General features: G+C 41.6%; 1 protein-coding gene across 1 annotated transcript in view; it reads left to right on the top strand.

Annotated features, from left to right (window-relative positions):
- Positions 1-11,413: 11,413 nt before the first annotated feature.
- LOC113250607 (aldehyde oxidase 4-like) overlaps positions 11,414-19,459 on the top strand; it is a 55,221-nt gene continuing 47,175 nt past the window's right edge. The window contains exons 1-3 of the mRNA XM_026492227.4: positions 11,414-11,495; positions 14,860-14,917; positions 16,905-17,001. Of these exons, the coding sequence (XP_026348012.4) occupies positions 11,439-11,495; positions 14,860-14,917; positions 16,905-17,001 (212 nt within the window). The 5' untranslated portion in view covers positions 11,414-11,438. The remainder of the gene's footprint in view (positions 11,496-14,859; positions 14,918-16,904; positions 17,002-19,459) is intronic.

A 19,459-nucleotide genomic window follows, 5' to 3' on the forward strand; every position in this document is an offset into this window, starting at 1 on the left:
CAGTGCTGGCGGGAATGGAAAGAGATTCAAGCAATGGCCCCTGACCTCTGACAGGATGGGGTGGGCAAGGAAGCAGCCAGCCGAGGAAGGGGAGGAAGTGAAGGGTGGGAGGAGGGGCGGAGGGGGGGAGGAGGGGCAGTAAGGGGAGGGGGAAGGGAGAGGAGTACAAAGAGCAGCAGGAGGAGGACACAGGCAACAAAGAAGGAGGAGGTGCTTTCAAAGGAAACGTGAATTTGATTTTAGCTTTATAGCCTGGTTGTCAGCCAAGGGATTTACCGAATAGACAGTTAATTCAGGATTGGTAAGAAGTCTGGGCTACAGACAGATTTATGAGTCATGCGTGCAATTAGTAATCAGAGCCAGGAGACTGGATAAAACTCACCAAAGTGTGAAACTGCAGAGAGGTAAGAAAAAGGGAAAACGTAGAAGGGAAGGAGAGAAACAGAAAGAGAAGAAAATAAAAAGGAGAAAGAGAGGAAGGAGTGAGTCAAGAACGGCTCAGGGAAGGAGTACCTGAGGGTAGAGGTAGGGGCAGAAGCACGAAACGCCTTTAAACTAAGGATGGAGTGCTTGAGGCTCTGTGCCCACAGTCACAGCAGTAACACACCCTCAGACACTGCCCACCTCCGCCAGAGGGGAGTGTGTGTGTGTGTGTGTGTGTGGGCGGGTAACATTAGCAAGATTTTAAAGGCCCTGAAAAATCCCTTACTTGATGCCGCCACCCCACCCTCACACATACCTACTTAAAAAACCTCTCCTCTTTTGGCCTCAAACCACTCGATCATAATAACCCTGGGGTGGATGAAAGCACTCCAATCTGCGGGAAGCCTCTGTTAATGTGCCCCCAAATCCAAGGGTGCTCAGGGGATGGATGGAGCCTGGGAGCCCTCTCTCCTGGCTCTCGCTGTCCCTTGCTCTTACCACACCCACAAGGCTACCACAATGGCAACTGGCCATTCTGACCTAGATCCTCTCGGTGCCCAACCCTCCCCATCCCGCTCATCAATCGGCGCCCGCCAAGGCGGTGCACCTCATGACCAGGCAGAATCCCCGCGTGCCTTGAAACGTTCCCGCTCTGCTCAACTGACACTTGGAGCTGCCACGCGGATCCTCCAACACTCGGCTCTTTAGAGAGTCCCAGAGAAAGCGGCCAGCCCCGCCCACCACGCCCGCGCGGGAGGCGGGCCCTCGAGGTCAGGACTCGCGGGAGGCGGGCCCTCGAGGTCAGGACTCCGACCGCGCCGGGATAGGAGGCGGCCCCGCACGTGGAGGCCCGCCGCGCCCACGTGCCCCGCGCCACGTGCAGAAACCGTGGAGGTTGGGCTCGCGCGGCCGGCACCGTTGAAGGCGCAGCGCCGCCTCCTCGCTGAGTAGTTCCCCAGGCCGGTACCACGCCAGCCCTGCCCGCGCAGGGACCACGACGAGGTAACTATGACGGGGCCCAGCCGCGGCCACTCCTCAGTGCTGCCCCTGGGACCTCCTTGTGGAAAGTACCCCTGACCCGCGTGTTGAGGCCCCTGACCGCGAGTCGAAAGGGTGGCGTTCGTCCTTGTGCAAAGAGTCTTTAATTTAAGCTCAATATGTTGAGGCCGTTCGGGCTGTTTTCTGCAGTAGCTTCAGTGTCTCTTGGAAGGCGTCGTGGTTGGAAACAAATGGTAAATGGTACGTGGCAGGGGCCAAAGGAACCCATTTTGTGAAGAAAAGTTCCTGAGACAGCTTCAGACACCTTGATGTTTCTTGAACCCATTTGTCGAACTTCAGAAGCTCAAAGACATTCATTTGTGTTTTAATGATGCAAGTGCGAATGGATGTATACCCTGCTTTCAAGAAATGGACTTCTCTTGTTCATCTAGTGCCTGCTCGATGCCGGCGAAAGAATTTCATGGGAACGGATACCTGGTTCCCCAAGTGTAGGAAAGGTGTGTGTCTTTCCTTTAGACTGAGGAAAGACGGAAACGTGCCGGTGTTCATTTGAGGATTTTATTGCCAGTGGTCTGGCCTCCCTGAGAATATTGGACAAAGTATTTCACTATTGCAGAAGGGCTGTCCTCGTTCCCGGTGTATTGGTTTGCTCCGCCCTGGACAGAACAAGGTGGTGGGCTGGACGGAGGAAAGCAGTAAAGAAGGACCTGGAAGGAATAGCCCGGAGTGCCACAGGAGCTGCCCGGGAGGGTGAGTACAGTCGGCGTGCGCAGGTTGAGCTCGTTTGCCACTTAAGTTGTGAGCGTTCTTTTTGTAGCTCAAGACACAGAATGAACCAGCCACGTGGCAGATGTGTCTGGCCACCACCCTGAAGAGCCAGTATTCAGATTACATTCACCTGCTTTCCATACCAGCAGGTGTTGAACTTGGACCCCAAAATTCTGATCTTTGTGGGTCTCCTTAAAACTTTTTGTGTAGATCACCAGAAAAGAAACCGCAAATGATTGTCCCCGACAAAATGTGGAGCGCTGAGAGGCATCAGCTGCAACTTTGCAGACTTGTTATGCCTGTTTTAAATTTAATGACCCCACTGAACTAAGCTAACAGTGAAAAAGGCCCGCTCTGAATGACTTTTCTTTGTCATGTCCCTTTGCATAATATATAAAGAAAAGATTTAAAGCCAAGAAAATACCTTTTTAAACTATGCTATGAAGACATCATCTTGTGCTTTTGGTCTATAATGAACAGACAAGTACTGAAAAAATTCGGGAAATTCTGTGCAATAAATACAAATTTACTTTTTAGATAAATTTTGACCCTACCAAATATTAGTGAATTCTAGTTATTCGTCTGTAAATCTTCCCTTATTTAGATAAAAGATTGGTAAAGGAAGAATTTGATAGTCTGAATATAAATTGTTTTACTTGTGTGTTTGGCTTTTTGCGCCTGTTTCATGTCGAATCCTACTTCAGTTCCCCTCTCTCTCCAGTGACTACTTGTTTTTAAAGACTACATTCGTTTTTGGTTTTTTGGAAACCAAAAGAGATGAGCTTTTTTAAACTTAACTTGATGCTGATTTGACTTTGCTTTTACTTTATTACCTTTCCTTACAGAAAAAAAAATAACTTTTTTAAAAAAAATTTGTTTTAGAGAGGGAGAGTGAAAAAGAGAGAGGGAGGGAGAGCGCGTGCACCAGCGCCCCCACACAGGAGCAGTGTTGGGGCAGGGGTAGGGTGCAGAGGGAGAGGGAGACAAGCCAACTCCCTGCTGAGCATGGAGCCCAACTGGGGCTGATCACAAGACCCTGAGATTGGGACCTGAGCCAAAACCAAGAGTCACACGCTTAAGGGACTGAGCTGTCCAGGCACCCCAAAACAACTGAATATTAAACTTGCAAACAACCACACGTGAGAAAAGAAAAATCACAAGATTTTATGAGGTTTTCCTTTGTTTTATATACTATTTTTAAAACAGGCTCTACACATTTTTCAATAATCAATATGGGTAAATAATGATACACCTGAAGAGTATTCTCTGTCCTTCATTTTGTGTTTCAATTTTGATAAAAGTCAAGAATTTTTTAAACTTAATTTGAGAATTTAAACTCAAGAATTTTTGTTTCTGAAGTGATTATAGTTTGCTCATGCTAATAACCTCATATAAATTGATACTAATGTCAAAAGATCTAAAAGATCAAACATAGAAGAGAATTTTTAAATAAGTGTATTTGTCATCATTTGAGCATGTTGATTCCCTGTCTTTACTGCTTTATTGAAAGACAATCTCTTTTTAGCTAGAGTAAGTATTGTGTACGTTTAATCTCTGCTGTATAGTATGTCAAAGAATTAGGAATCCTTTTATCCACAAAAATAATGAATACCCGTTTAGAAAGAGAAAATAAACTTATACAAGATAAATAATTTTTGAGGAATAGATTAAAAATTTAAAAAGAGAAATTTTGCTAATTAATTATAGTGGGTTGTTTTCAGTTTTTTTTACTGCTTTTAAATCATATTCCTTGTCTTCTGAATTTTTCTTCTAGATTCCATGAATTGATTCTAAATGTTATTGCCTAGTAGTTGGGGCTCGGAACAAAAGTTGATTTTCTAAATGACTTGAACATTGGGCAGGTAATTAGTATAAACATCTTTGTCTCAAATATATAGAAAATTAGGGCAATTCTTAAGTATTTGTTTTTCATATTGACAGAATTTTTCACATTTACGTATTTTAAAAATATCATGTAATCTTCACTTACTATGTATTAGCAATTATGTTCCTGGAGTGTCACAAAAACATGGTGTTTAATACAATTTTTTTCCCAGTTGTGGGTGGTACTTCCATACTGATTTTATAAAGAAGATGAGAGCCTACACCAAAGCATTTCTATTCTTAGGGAAAAAATGGGAGAACAGAAATGGTTTTGTTGTTTGCTTGCTATTTGTGGAGTTTCTTAGTTAAGATGCTATGGTTAAAAATAATTTTTATTGAGCTTTTATCATTAGTCTGTATGAAGTACTGGAGTATAATAAGTGATAATCCATGGTAACTAAAAAGCAAATTCTTATTTATTTTAATGCACAAGTTGACAATTCACTTGATTTTCTAGGGCTCTCAGTTACTAAAGAATCATTAATTCAGTCAATAAATGTTGGATAAAGTAGAGTCACCTCCAAAGATGATTTTTGGAGAGTAATGTGTAGGAACTATGTAAATGATTAAATAAAACCTATGGAAATATTTGCCACCATTAACTTCAGCACAGTAATGTTTAGCCTAATTCTGTTCATTGAATTTTTTTTCCCTACATGTGTGCTTAAAATGAAGATTGGTTGTATTTACTACTAAAATAGGTGTACTGATGAATTATTGAACACTACATCTGAGACTAATGATGTACTATATGTTGGCTAATTGAATTTAAATTAAAAAAAATAGATGTACCATGTTAAGGTGAGAATGGCCAAATGTAGCCAGTATACTTATAGGTTAAGTTCAAAAGGCATTAACACATAATATTTTTAGTATCCAAAGCATACTCAAAAAATGTTCAGTCCAGAGTATTCTAACATAAATTTTCAAATACCAAACAGTACAAAACATCAAACTTCTTTTTGACCAATTTTTACATATACAAACAAGCTGATTTTGCAAATGGCATTGCCATACACCCGCTCAACTCAATAAGTCCTTTTTGAATTCCCACTCATTCCCTTTCACCTTTTTATTTTGGGGTTCTCCTCCTCCTGCATCCGTCGTTTTCAGCACTGGGGCAGCTCATATGTGGCTTATGTGAAGGGTGAAAAGGATGGCAGGCTAAGCAGGAGTTTGAAATTAGGGAGGCAGTTTACATAACTATGCAGGTTGTCAGGAGTTTTTTTGGAACTATAACAAAGAAAACAACAAATACAATAATTACCAATATTTGCATGCCACACTTCAGTTTACAAAGCATTTTCACGTGCTCCACCTACCTGAAGCCTCAGAGCAAGTTTGTTTGGGTACTGAATAACATCTTGCTTTGTTATTTTTCTGAATCATTATATGCATCTGTCAGTTTCTTGACAGCATGGATTGTGTCTTGTGTGTTATAACATTCACACACATATAAACCCCTCAGAAATAAATATTCTTAAACTTACTGCTAAGTTGTTAAAAGTAGCAGATTTGCTGGATTTGATGATGAAGGAACTTTTAAGGCTGTAGGGAGACTAAGGACACCATCAGAGAGGACTGTTGGAAAATCAGTGGTGAAGGGGCCAAAGTCAGCAGGTTGGACACAGGGAGAAGACTCCAGGAATTCCCCTTGGCAAAGTTAATCCTGGGCCAGAGCCCTTCACAACTTGTATATAGAAATCTTCATTATTTTTAATGGCCAAATTGTTTTCCATGGTCCCATCATATCATAGTCAACTGTTTTTCCATTGAAGTGCATTTATCCTAATTTTTAGTAGTATAAGCAATGCAAATTTATAAGCACAAAGTTGAACATAATGGTTATATCCTAGTTCTTGTTCTTAATTTTGTTTATTTAAATTTTCTCATTTTTAAGCATACTTATTAGATATTTAAATTATTAGATTTTTTTAAAGTTTTGGTTTTATTTATTTTACTCTTTTCTCATTTTTCTAAATATTTCTTCTGCCTTTGTCATTGTTATATACCCATATCTACTTTCTCTTTATTTTTCTTTTCTACTTTCTTGAGTTGAAAATTAAGTTCTTTTATTTTTAATCACTCTAGGTAAAAATAAAAACATTTGAAGTTAAGAAATTTTCCCCTGAATATAGTCTTAGTTGCATGTCATTGATATATAACTTTTTCATTGCCATTTATTGTTATGTCTATATTTTCTGTTTTTATTTCTTCTTTGAACCTAAATATTTAAAATTTAAGTGTTATCTGTGGCTAGATGTCTTTTTTTTATCTTTAATTTCCAATTTGATAGCATTGTGATCACAAATGATTGTTTAAAGGGAAAATGAGTAAAAAAATGAAATAAGGAACAAACTTGGGGGGGAGGACAAAAGCATGAGACATGGCATTAATTTGTAGAGAAAAACAAAACAAGGCATAAATAAGAAAAGGAACTAAAAGGGCCCAAGGCAGAGCAGAGTACTGAGTTTAAGAGTTCCTGGCATGGCAGCAGGTTTGGATTGTTGTTTAGAGTACATAATGCACAATAGTGTCAGGAGACTGGAAAGATACAGGGGAGGAAGTGTGTGGAAGAAATGCACAGGAAAGACATTCCTCCAAGAAAACCCAGCTGCTCCTTGATTGTGATGGCACATGGAAGCCCAGCAAGAAATGTCTGGACATCACCTGATATGCTCTGATGGTTTAAGTGTTAAGACTTAAGACATTAACCCTTTTCTGGCATCATCCCTTGATCTTTTAGCTTCTTGGGTGAATTTAATTATTTCTGTATCTTCCATCAAATTGGCAGAATGGACTTCAACACAGGAAATGATCCAGGAACCCAAACTAAGGAACACATCTCACTTGTGTTATTTTCTTCATTCAACAGTCTTTCTGAGTTCCTATTATGGCCGGTACTGTGCCATACGATAAATACAAAAGGCCATCATCAGCTTCTAAACATCTAACTTATTTTCAGCTCATATCTGTATGCCAATTCTTTTTTGCTGAGAAAGCAGCTTCTCTTATTTGAGAAAGAGTGACTGGCCAAGGTAGCAGTTACTTCTTAGCCAGAAGAAAATTCCATATACCCACCATCTACCTGCAGTACTGCAGTCACCAGGGGAGCAAAGGAGGAGATGGGTTCTGTGAGCCACTCCCTAATGATTTATTTCATTGACGGGTTTGATTAATGAAGCTACCCAGAAATACCATAGCATTCACAAGTCCCTAGGGAGGCCCTGTTACTTGGTAGTGACCAGCCAGGACTCTGGAGCCAGGTGACCTAGGTTGAATCCTGGCTGTACCATTTATTAGAGTATGACCTTGGGCAAGTTAGTTAAACTCTCATGGCTTGGCTTTTCTGATCTATAAATGGGCTTTATAATAGTCCTTGCCTCATTAATTTGGTTTGAAAATTAAATGGGCTAATACTTAGAACAGTGCCCAACACGTATTAAGCACTCAATAAAAATGAACTCTCATTGTTATTGCAGGATGCAGATGCCCTCACCACTGCACAATCATAGAGACAGTGCTGGTCTTGCAGAGAGAATGAAGCTACCAAAGAGAACACAGATACAGGATGCTCAAGTTAAACAGAACCACAAGAGCACGAAGTCCTTGACATTAGAGAGTTAAACAGACATCCAGAAAGCTGCAAAGCAAATTGGAGAGATGCCAAGACTTCTAGAAATCACTGATGGGAATTTCATACTTCATGACTTTTCTTTGAGCAAGTGCAAAAGAAAAATCTGAAGAACTGTCTGTGATGAGCACTAAGAGTTCTGAAATAGAATGGGACTCATAGAAGGACAAGAACGACATAGATCACCCAGAAGAGGGTCCAGAAGAATATAGATTATTCTCAGCCACACTGCAGAGGCTTATCATCAGTTCTTTAGTGAGCAAGAACAAGAAATCAATAGCCGACCCACTCTAAAATCTTTACTATAAAGATCTCATTACAGTATGGATTCAGTCATTCTTTAAAAAAAAAAAAAAATCTTTATAAGTGTCATACATTGGAGACAAATGGTTAACAAGACAAATATAGACCCTGCCCACATGGGCTTTATGATCCAATAGGAGAGACTGGCATTAAACAAGTAATCACACAGATGTCATTGCAAGCTTTGATAAGTGCTCCAGAGAAATACGAAGTGGTCAGTGAAGATAATATCAAGGGCTTTTAGATCTGGGGGTCAGACAACTTCCTAAGAGAACAAGAGTAAGACCATGCCCTGAAGGATAAGGAGGTGTTACTGGGGAAGGAACTGCAGCAGATGGTGCCGGGGGGATAGCATGCTTGAAGGCCCTGGGATGGAAAATGAGGGGTGTGGTCCAAGACCTGGGACGCCTGTGCTAGGAGCAGGTCAGTGGGATGGAGAGTCTGCATGGGGCAGAGCCAGACCCTTACACCACGTTGGCCATGTTAGCATCTTTCTTTTTTTCCAAATACAGAGCAAGTCACTGAAAGACTTTAGGCACACACAATTGACATTGACGTATTCAGATTTGTGTTTCTAATGGATCATTCCAGCTGCACTGTGGAAAACAAGTCTGAGGGACTAGAATGGAAAAGGGAAGTCCATTTGAGAAGCTTTTGGCCTGGCCGTTAGAGTCAAGGCCATGTGAGCACAATCAAATACAAAGAGCCTTTTGCTGTGTGGAGTCCTGAAAGGCTCACATCTCTTTAGCTCTATATGCTACAGAGTGGCACCCAGATCACAGGAGTGCACGTGAAGTAGCGTTCCTCAAGTAGTAAAACTTTTATTTGGATTAAATTCAGTTGAATGAAAAGGTATCAGGAATAACATTTAGCTGTACAGAAGTTTGTGAAAATGGGTTGGACCCACTGAAATAAGCAGCTGGGAATGTGGGCAGAGAAATGTTTGTGCTGATGTACCAGAGTTTTGAGAGGTCACCTGGATGCAGGACAGTTGAGCAATAGAGAAGTTAGACAGATGAAGATCAAATTATTGTACAGATTTTATTAAAAGCAAAGTTGAAGAATTTGGTTTAGGTCAGTGGGAAAGCAGTGTTGCTGATATTTCAGCCCTGAATTCAACATGCCCCAATAGCTCATAGTAGGCCCTGCAATTTTTGGGGAGACAGTGCAGGATGGAGCCTGTTTTGGGGGCTTTTGCCTTTGTGGGCTCCTTCCTCCGTAAATATTAAAATTGTATGTTACAACTTCATTGGTACAAAAACATAATCCAGCCTCATATTCATTTTTTTTCTGATTTTAAAAAGAAAACATTTTTATGGACCCCTAAACTGGGATATGTCAGCCCACCAGAGGTCAGAATCCAGGAATTGTGGGTGAGTGGGTCCTGAGATAGAGGAGGGGGACTTGAGCTGAAAAGTGCCAATAACAGTGTTGCTCTCATAGGGTCCACCCCATGGAACGTGACTGCTTGTTCCTCCAACAAAGTACACTAGGACCCAAATAAATGTTCTGGTTCTGCATCACTGGATTTGTGTACTGACAGATCTCCTCTTCCCACGGATCTGTGTACCAAGGAGCACTAAGAAATGATGTTAATATGTTTTCCAATCTTTATTTTTTATAATAATTTTTTATTATGTTAGTCACCATACAGTACATCCCTAGTTTTTGATGTAAAGTTCCATGATTCATTACTTGCGTATAACACCCAGTGCACCATGCAATATGTGCCCTCCTTAATAGGCCCATCACTGGCCTATCCCATTCCCCCCGTCCCCTCCCCTCTGAAGCCCTCAGTTTGTTTCCCAGAGTCCATAGTCTCTAATGGTTCATTCCCCCTTCTGTTTACCCCCCTTCTTCTTCTCTTTCTTCTCCTACCAATCTTCCTACTTCTTATGTTCCATAAATGAGTGAAACCATATAATAATTGTCTTTCTCTGCTTGACTTATTTCACTTAGCATTATCTCCTCCAGTCCCGTCCATGGTGCTGCAAATGTTGTGAAATCATTCTTTTTGATGGCTGGGTAATATTCCATTGTATATATGGACCACATCTTCTTAATCCAGTCATCTGTTGAAGGGCATCTCGGCTCCTTCCACAATTTCGTTATTGAGGACAATGCTGCTATGAACATTGGGGTGCATATGGCCCTTCTCTTCACTACGTCTGTATCTTTGGGGTAAACACCCAGTAGTGCAATGGCTGGATCATAGGGTAGCTCAATTTTTAACTTTTTAAGGGACCTCCATACTGTTTTCCAGAGTGGCTGTACCAACTTGCATTCCCACCAACAGTGTAGGAGGGATCCCCTTTCTCCACATCCTCTCCAACATTTGTTGTTTCCTATCTTGTCAATTTTTGCCATTCTAACTGGCGTAAGGTGGTATCTCAGTGTGGTTTTGATTTGAATTTCCCTGATGGCTAATGATTTTGAACATTTTTTCATGTGTCTGTTAGCCATTTGTATGTCTTCATTGGAAAAGTGTCTGTTCATATCTTCTGCCCATTTTTTTATTTGATTATTTGTTTCCCGTATATTGAGTTTGAGAAGCTCTTTGTAGATCTTGGATACCAGTATTTTATCTGTAGTGAGTGTAGGGATAGAGGGTACATTCCTCAATTTCATAAAAACCATCTATGAAAAGCCTACAGCGAATATCATTCTCAATAGGGAAAAGCTGGAAGCCTTTCCCTTAAGATCAGGAACATGACAAGGATGCCCACTCTCGCCATTATTATTCAACATAGTACTAGAAGTCCTTGCAACAGCAATCAGACAACAAAAAGGGATAAAAGGTTTTCAAATCGGCAAAGAAGAAGTCAAACTGTCTCTCTTCGCAGATGACATGATACTCTATGTGGAAAACCCAAAAGAATCCACCTCTAAACTACTGGAAGTTATAGAGCAATTCAGTAATGTGGCGGGATACAAAATCAGTGCTCAGAAATCAGTTGCATTTCTATACACGAGCAATGAGACTGAAGAAAGAGAAATTAGGGAATGCATGGTGGAATCTTTCCTGTGCACAGGGAAAATCAAGGAAAGAAAGTTTTATGAGTTTTAATAACACTGTGTTGATTGATGACTTGGCCAGATAACAGCCTGTTTAAAACTCACTTTTTATCTATTAGTCCCTGGCTTTAAACACATCCCCCTGGGGAAACCAGTCAGACTCCAAAAGGGATGGGCAAAGACACTGACTTGATTTGTAAGAAAGGAGGAGACAGGGCACTGCCAAGAACCATTCAAAGTCCCTGTGGGCAGGGCGGGCAGAGAGCCCCTGGTTGGTGCTCTTCCCGTGGCAATGTGGCTATAAATCACCCCATGCAGTGGGCAAGGCTGATAGTTACCCAGGTTTTTCTCTAACATACCTGTTCTTCAGAATAAACAAACCTTTATTCTGGTAGAGGCTTCTTTTCCTGGTATGATGGCTTCTGTTCCCAATTCTGATGAACTGATTTTTTTTGTGAATGGAAGAAAGGTAAGTTTATGAGATGATTAAAGTGAATTTTTGTATACCAGGGACAAAAGCCAAGCTAACTTTTTTTCACTGCAATGCCATTTGTTACGTCTTTATCCTCTCTCTTCTCTCTTTTTCAAGTCATATATAGTAGTATGAACTTGAACATTGATCATTAGTTCGAGGTTTGGTGCAAAGTATTAAGGCATGGGGGCCTTTGCTTGCTCTTTTCTTTTGGAATCAGTAAGGAACTCTCCTTTTCTTTGCTATATCAAGACCAAAGTCAATTCTGACACAGGTATGAAAAATTGTCATTCCCCCTTTTTTTTGGATATTAGCTCTACTTGAGTTCACCAATGCTATTTTAATAGGAGGCATATATGACATTGAGGATAATAGTAGCAAAGAATGATTTTGTTTTGCCTTAATCACCTCACGCTGATCAATTAACCTAGAGGCGGAAGCCTCTCTGAAACGTGGAGTACTAGGTAAGCTACCTTCTCCTCTTCAGAAGAGATATGGCAGCTCTAACGCTTAGCGTGGGCCAGTTGTTCTCAATCCTGTACTTTAATGAGCAAAATGAATACGTGGAAAGTTTGAGGTGCCTTGGGACAATTAGAGAAAAAAACTAACGAAGTATTAAAATGAAAAATTATTTTGGACAGTCATTTGGTGCTAATGCTTTGCTTCTCAAGCCTCGGTTGTTTTAGATTACTGATGTTGTTCCCTAAAGAAAGAAACACAACTTTAATAAAGGCAAAAATTCTTGGGATTTTTACCTGTCAAATAGCAGGGAAACATTTTTAGGAAGGCTATGAACTAAACAACAGAAAGGGAAAGAAAAGAACGAAGAAAAAGTCTGGGTTTAGCAATAATGTTTACCAGTAGGTCAGGATCTTGAATGACCTGAAGCCAGCTGGAACATCAGAAAAATGATTGCTGAGTGACAGTTCGTAGTAATTCAGCAGTTAAGAACTTATTCTGAGTGTGAGGAAAATGGGCTTTGCTGCTTTTCCTTTGTTGGTGAATAAAACCATTTCTCCCTTAATATCACATTAGAATGATTATTCCCTATGGTCTTCAGTCTTTTGAATCACAGCTGGTATTTTGCTGTTTTTATCCTTCTCTGTCTTACAAATTTCTAAGACAAGTTGCAGATGGCCAAAGGGGGAAATTATCCACTTCTTTGAAGAAATTGGTTTTGTTCTTTCTGTGGTTGCTTTTCCTTCCTTTAGCAAAGCACACTCGTCTCTGGCTGTGGTACATCATCATCACAGTCTGGACAAGCCTCCTCTTTCGCCTTGTATTACTTTTTTATTCTTTTTATGTCCTATCTCCTCTTTATTTCCTTCCCCCATAAACATCCACTCTTGTGCCTTTTAAATATATGTCCTTCCCATCCACTTTCCATATGGTTATTTAGAAATATAGATGTATCTTTGAAATATACAGTGTTTGGCCTGTGCAATGTTGTGCACGAGTGTGTGTATGTTCTTAACTTACGCAAGTGGTATCGTGACTTAAAAATTCCCTTTTGTGACTCACCACTGTTCTTGAGATTTTTCCATGCTGCTCTGTGAAAACCCGTGGCTTCTGCGTGCTAGTTCTCCAGGCTGTGCACATCCTTCATTCTGCTTATCCAGGACCGTAGCGCTAGACACGTAGGATGCTTCCGATTCCCCACTACCCCAAGAAATGCTGCAGTGAACATCCTATGATGTGTCTCCTCACCAACACTGGCAAGAGAATCTCTAAGTGAGATTGTACCGTGCTGATTTCAGAGGTTCTGACAGGTGGCTTTCCAGAATTCTATACAAGTTACTTTTCCCACAGTTCATTGCATGACAGGTGCTGTTTCCTTGCCAATAGATGATTTGCCAATCTTAATGTGCCAAAACTTGTTATAATCAGACTTCCTAAGGTTTGCTAATCTAATGGGCATGGTGTCTTGGGGTTTCGCTTGCATCTCTCCAGTTGCTGGTGAGGTTTCCCCTGTTCTCATATACTTACTAAAAAGGGATTTATTTCCTAAGCATCTATAAATTACTGGAGGAAACAGGATGTACCCATACAATTTTGTGAGCATGGCTATTGGTATGACCAGTATTTCTCATATGAACACTGAAATATTTTTTAAATGATTGGAAGTACCATATATTTGATATGTCAGAATTGCAGTTGGCAGCCTTTAATTAATTTCCCAAAGTCTAATCTTGCCTTTTTCATTTGGAAGCTGAGACCATGTTATGATTGAAGAAGACAGCATTAAATCAAGTGTTGCACTCATCGGGCAGCTAAAGTGGTTGGGGAAGGTTTACTATTTGCCTGGAATGTTGTCTCACGTATACAGCTGTCTTTATAGTACAGAATAGTGTCGTCAGGCTGTGTTCCCCCATTATAGAGGAAACAGGAGGAAGTAATATTAGTCTTGGCTTGCACGCCATCATTCCCTACCCCCTATCTTGTTCCCACTATTGGAAATAATTTCCATAGGCATACAATTAGGGTGTTAAAGCAAATCTAACTATAATGCTTTGTTTCTGAGATGCCACTGTACGTAGCCTCCTCCTCGTGCTAAGATACCAAGTTGAGGGGTGGAGGTGATGAGCTCATCTCTGGCTGAGTAAATCTGAGGACTCAGAAGAAGTTTTGAAAATAGGAGGCAGCATATGAAGAATAATGTGGTTTGTTGCCTTTTTCTAGGGTGATAAAAGTAAAAAACACTTTTAATGGAACAATGTCCTCTGTTTCTGGGTTCATTGCTACACTTCCTTGTAAGTTTCTCTCCTGTTCTCTCTAATCTTGCCTGACTATACCTAGCAGAAGAACTATCTGGGCCAGTGAAAGCAGGCTGTTTTCGTATCATGTGCCGGCTTCTGTCTATTGGCAGTAACAGCCAGGAGTGCGACGCGAGAGGCAGAGCCAGATCCACGCTCCCTTCTCTTCCTTTGCAGAGTGGCATCTCCACTTCACTAGGGGGCTGGGAGCAGGGGATAGGAGGGGCTCCCTTTATAACATACACCCCTGACTCCATTAAGAAATCTCTGGCTAACATTTTTTATGACTTCCTATGGCCACGAGTTATCCGAGTCAGTTTTGGAATCTATGTAACTCTTTCCCCAGTTGGGCCTTTTCTGGGTAAGTACAAGGAAAAGTAATCCAGAATTTATAATTGTCACATATATTGGAAAATTCAGACACATTGAAATAATGCTCTATAATTTCTTTAAAATTGGTTTCAAGTGTTAGAAAGGTTCCCCGTGTTATTTTTTTCCCCCTGTGAACTTACCATCTGTCAAAAATATGTCCCCAAAACAATAGATAGAATTGCCCTAACATGTTGGTATTAGGTTCCTAAAGTCCCATTTCTCCTTTCACAACGTAGGTCATAGAGAAGAATGCTGATCCTGAAGTAAACCTACTATACTACCTGAGGAAAGTCCGTATCCTTGTGTTTTACTGTAATGAATCTGGACTGGGTGGTAAAAAGTGAACATGCTAAGACTTCTGAACAAAGTCACCCTGCATTTGTTCAAGGTAAATACCGTTGTGTTTCACTTGTAGAGTCTAGTTGGAGTTAACAAAAGGCATCCAAAAGTGAGAGATTCATGCTCTATTTGCCATAGTTTTCACCTGAGCAAAACCAAAAGAATCATCCAGTGAAGCATGAGTGTGCTAACTTTAGAAATAACTTTATGACCTTTTGAGTCTCACGGCCCGCTGATGACGGTTTTATATGCAGGAGTGTTAAAGTAAAAACATCCAGCCAACTGCTGAGGGGTACATGGCACTGACGGTTTCCCATGATGACTTCACTGACTTGTCACTTACACATTTTCATAGGTCTTATTGGAGAAAACAAGGTTCTATAAACATATTTCAAAATTCCAACATAGAGCTAATGTACTCTCAGCTCTCCACCTCTGATCTGGGCCTTTTTTCACTCCCTACACCTCCAATACCTTCAACAGACCTGCAATAAATATTCAGAAAGAATGTCCTGGGTTTGGGGAAGCACAAGTGATTGTGGCAGTGGTGACACAGATCTGTCTGAGATAAAATTGCCTAGAACCGTACATACATGGTACACGTGCACGTGTAAGGGCTGAAATTGGAATAAGCTCCCAGTCTGGTTATCAGCGTACTACCCAGGTCAGCTTCCTGCTTTTGATGTTGTGCTATAGCTATGTGGGATGTCCCCTTTGGGGGAAGCAAGATGGCAGGTACCGTCACTGTATTGTTTTTGCAACTTCCTGTGAAACTGTAAATATTTCAAAATAATAAGTTAAAATATATATACTTATTGAACACCTACTAAGAGCCAGGCACTCTGTTAGGCTCTGGGGATTCAATGGTATACAAGATATTGTTATCCCCTCTCTTCAGGATCTCCACTTCCTTCCCCCACTTCTGTCTTTTTGCCTCCCAACATACCCATCTAAAAACACTACTTTGTTTCTCCCTGTTATTTTTTTGCCAAATTTATCTAAGAAATTATGTGTACCTGATGCCTCATTTTCTCTCCAGACTCTGTCTCTCACTATATAACCCCTTGCAATCTGGTTTCCTAACCCATCATTCCACTGCTCTAGCCATTATTGTCTCCTAGTGTCCCATTCAACTCACCATTCTGCCCAAGCCAATTATGACCTCCACCCATGAAATCCTTATTAAACTCACCCAGAAAAGGCCCCGAGCAAATTCCAGTAGATTCATAAAGACCCTAAAGCAGGAGATTTACATGTATTATTTGTTCTCTCTTTATGAAAACATGCAAATATCTTACAGGGAAAAGGTACACAGTGCTTAGTGACATTACCAGTTCAGAAGCCATGGTTATTAAATTAATATTCTCTAATCCAATAAGAAGGTAGAAGCATACATTGCTGAACAGGGCAAGTTAAGCCTCCCAGAGACTGTTTTCTAAGTTTTTCCCATGCACTACTTCCCCCCACCTCCACAGCGACCCATTGTCCACAACTCTGAATTCAAAAGCCTTTTTACACCTCTTTTGGATGTAACCCCTGATCTCTCATGAGGCTGCTGGTAGTCTTCCTGTCCCACTTAGTGTGAATGCCCCTATGAGTCACTGCAGACAGATTAATGTGTTTGATTAGAAGGTGCTGCCCTAGCCCCACTTGGGAATGCTATCTTATAACCTTTGTAAAATACGGATAATTTTACATCAGAAATGCATCCGGCCTCGAGGGTTTCAGATAAGGCAGTGTGAGTCTGTAAGTATTTCTTCTTATCTTCATCACTGAGCTCATTTATATGCAAAAAAAAAAAAAAAAATGGAACAACTCTCTAAACAAGAAGCCTCGGTAAGACTGAAGAAAACGTGTTACTTGTTATCAGTATCCAAGGAAGAACAGCATAAAAAGCAAAGTGGACGGCACCCCTCTTTTTCCTTGACTCCCTTCCTTCCAGTCTATCTCACAGGCACCAAGTACAGCTGTGGGGGAGGAGGCTGTGGCGCCTGCACTGTCATGGTGTCAAGATACGACCCCAAGACCAAGAAGATCCAGTATCCTTTGTGTTGGGCCAAGCCCTGCCCTAGGTGCACCTGGGAAGGACCAGAGTCTCCTACTTTTCCTGCCCACAGACACCCCCCTCTCTTCTTTCCAGCTGTTTATCACACTCACACTACCTCCAGGCCTGCTCGGCCTGCCACTTCCTAAGCTCCAGATCTTTCCCGTGGACTTTGTTTCCATCAGAGTATATCTGTCCGGTGTGCCAGTCTCTCAGGGCCATGCTCTCTATTGCTACACAAATACTTCTTTGCTTTTAAGCAAGACATTTCAGAGTGGGGTGTCAGGCAAGAATGGCTTAAACACAAAGTGGTGATACATTGTCCTGGTAGAAGATTTAGGTCTTTGACATACAATAAGGAATTATTTGCCTGGAAGGGTGGAATGGGGTCTCAAATCACCTTGGCCTAAAATGTAGTTTTGCTCACTATGACTGAAAGTGGTGGTGAAGGGATTATCTGGCATGATTCCAAGTTCTTGTCTTAAGTCACTGGGTGGTGCTGTCCACAAATTAGGGAACTTGGGAGAGGAGGAGCAGAGGAAGGGACAGCCATAAATTTAGCTTTGGACACATTGCACTAATTATAGGACACCTAAGAGGGCTTGTCCACAGGTATCTAGATAGACAGTTCTGTCACTCAGAGAAGAGGTCTCATCTGGAGGTATAACTTACTGGAAGCTATCAATATAAATAGTAACAATGGTAATAAAAATAGCTCACATTTTTTTGAATGCTTATCATATACCAGGCAGTATTTAAAGTAGCTTAGATATATTATCATATTTAGTCTCCAAAGCAACTTTGAGATAGGCATTACTGTCACTCACATTGAAAAAGGAGGAAGCCAAGGCAAAGAAAGTTAAATAACTGGCTCAAGATCATGTGTGCCAGTTGGCGGTGATGGCAGGGGCTCAGCCCTGGGCCACCTGGAATGTAGCACACTACAGAAGAACTTACAACTGCAGGACACTGTAGAACAACAGACATCTCACAAAAGAGAAGAAGAGGGATCAGTCCGAGTTGAAGGAGGAGAAACGAGAGGAGAAAGTTCCAAGAAGGTAGAAGTTGTCGATAGTATGAGACACCAGGGAGTAACCCAGTGCCGTTAGATTGCTCCTGGAACAAGGTCAGCAGAGAGATGAAGCTGGAGGATGAGCTACAGATGACACAGGAATGGCTGCAAGGCCGGGAAGTTGTGGAAAGCTCTTGAAGAAACTCGGCTAAGAAAGGAAAGAAAGATGGGCCAGTAGCTGGAGAGAGACATTGGGCTGGGTTTGGTTTTGTGTAATGACAGCAAACACTTGAATTTACTTTGAAATTCAGGGGAATTGAGGGAACTGAGACTGTAGAAAGGAAGAGGTTAGGCCGACTGTCGGTGATGGAGCAGGTCCGTGGGGGGAGAAGAATACATGGGAGCCAGAGCTCAGGGGAGGAGGAGGAAGAATTCCTGCCCTCCTGGCCTAGAACGCAGGGGAGTGACTGCAACTCTGGGTGAGAAGTGGTGGGCTGGGAGTGTGTGGGGCTCGTGCTTCTATTTTCCAGATGAGGTATGAGGTAAGACTGAGGGGAGCAATGAACACTGGAGGAGCTGTTACAGGAAAGGAGAGAGGGGGTTTAGATTAAGAGGAAGTTACATGTAATATGGGAGGAGGAGGGACTTAGAGGACACAAAAAACAAAGAGTTACCTGTTACACACTCTTTCTCTGTACACCAAGCACTCTCTCAGGGTCCCCCACCAGCCAGCTGGGCAGTTTCCAAACACCTTTGACAAAAAGGCTGGTGGAACCAAAGGCAGCACTCTCTTGTTGTTGTTGTTGTTGTTGTTGTTTTTCCCAGATTTATTTATTTATTTTTAGAGCGAGCAAGGGTGCAGGGGGTGGGAGGGGAAGACAGAGAATCTCAAGCAGATTCCACATGAAGCACAGAGCCAGATGTGGGGCTCGATCTCATGACCCTGAGATCATGGCCTGAGCCAAAATCAAGAGTAGGACACTTAACTGACAGAGCTATCCAGATGCCCCTGTCTTTTCTGCAGCATAGCATGCTTATTGTTTTCCAGGGTAGGAGAATAAAGGAAAATTTCCCTAGGAGACAGACAGTATCCCATGTCTGAAAGAGAATAGGACTTAGTCTGAGTGGGAATAAAGAGCTAAATTAGGCTAATGAGGTCGGGGCCACATTCCCAACCAGTGAGATGAGAATCTGGTGTTAACCACGTCCACTTCATCATTAACACAGACTCAACTGTGGGAAAGATGATGAAGATAAGGGCATAAACGGGTGGTTTCCACACATGGCCATACATTGGAATTGGCTGAGGTGCTTTAAAAAGTGGTGAAGTGATCCCACCCCGCAGATTCTGATTTAATTGGACTAGCATGCAAGCAGAGTGTCTGTATATTTAAAAGCTGCATATGGTTGAAAATCAGTGGGCGAAACTATCCCATGGTGG

The sequence above is a fragment of the Ursus arctos genome, unplaced genomic scaffold (assembly GCF_023065955.2).
Source record: "Ursus arctos isolate Adak ecotype North America unplaced genomic scaffold, UrsArc2.0 scaffold_1, whole genome shotgun sequence".
Classification (NCBI taxonomy): Eukaryota; Metazoa; Chordata; class Mammalia; order Carnivora; family Ursidae; genus Ursus; species Ursus arctos.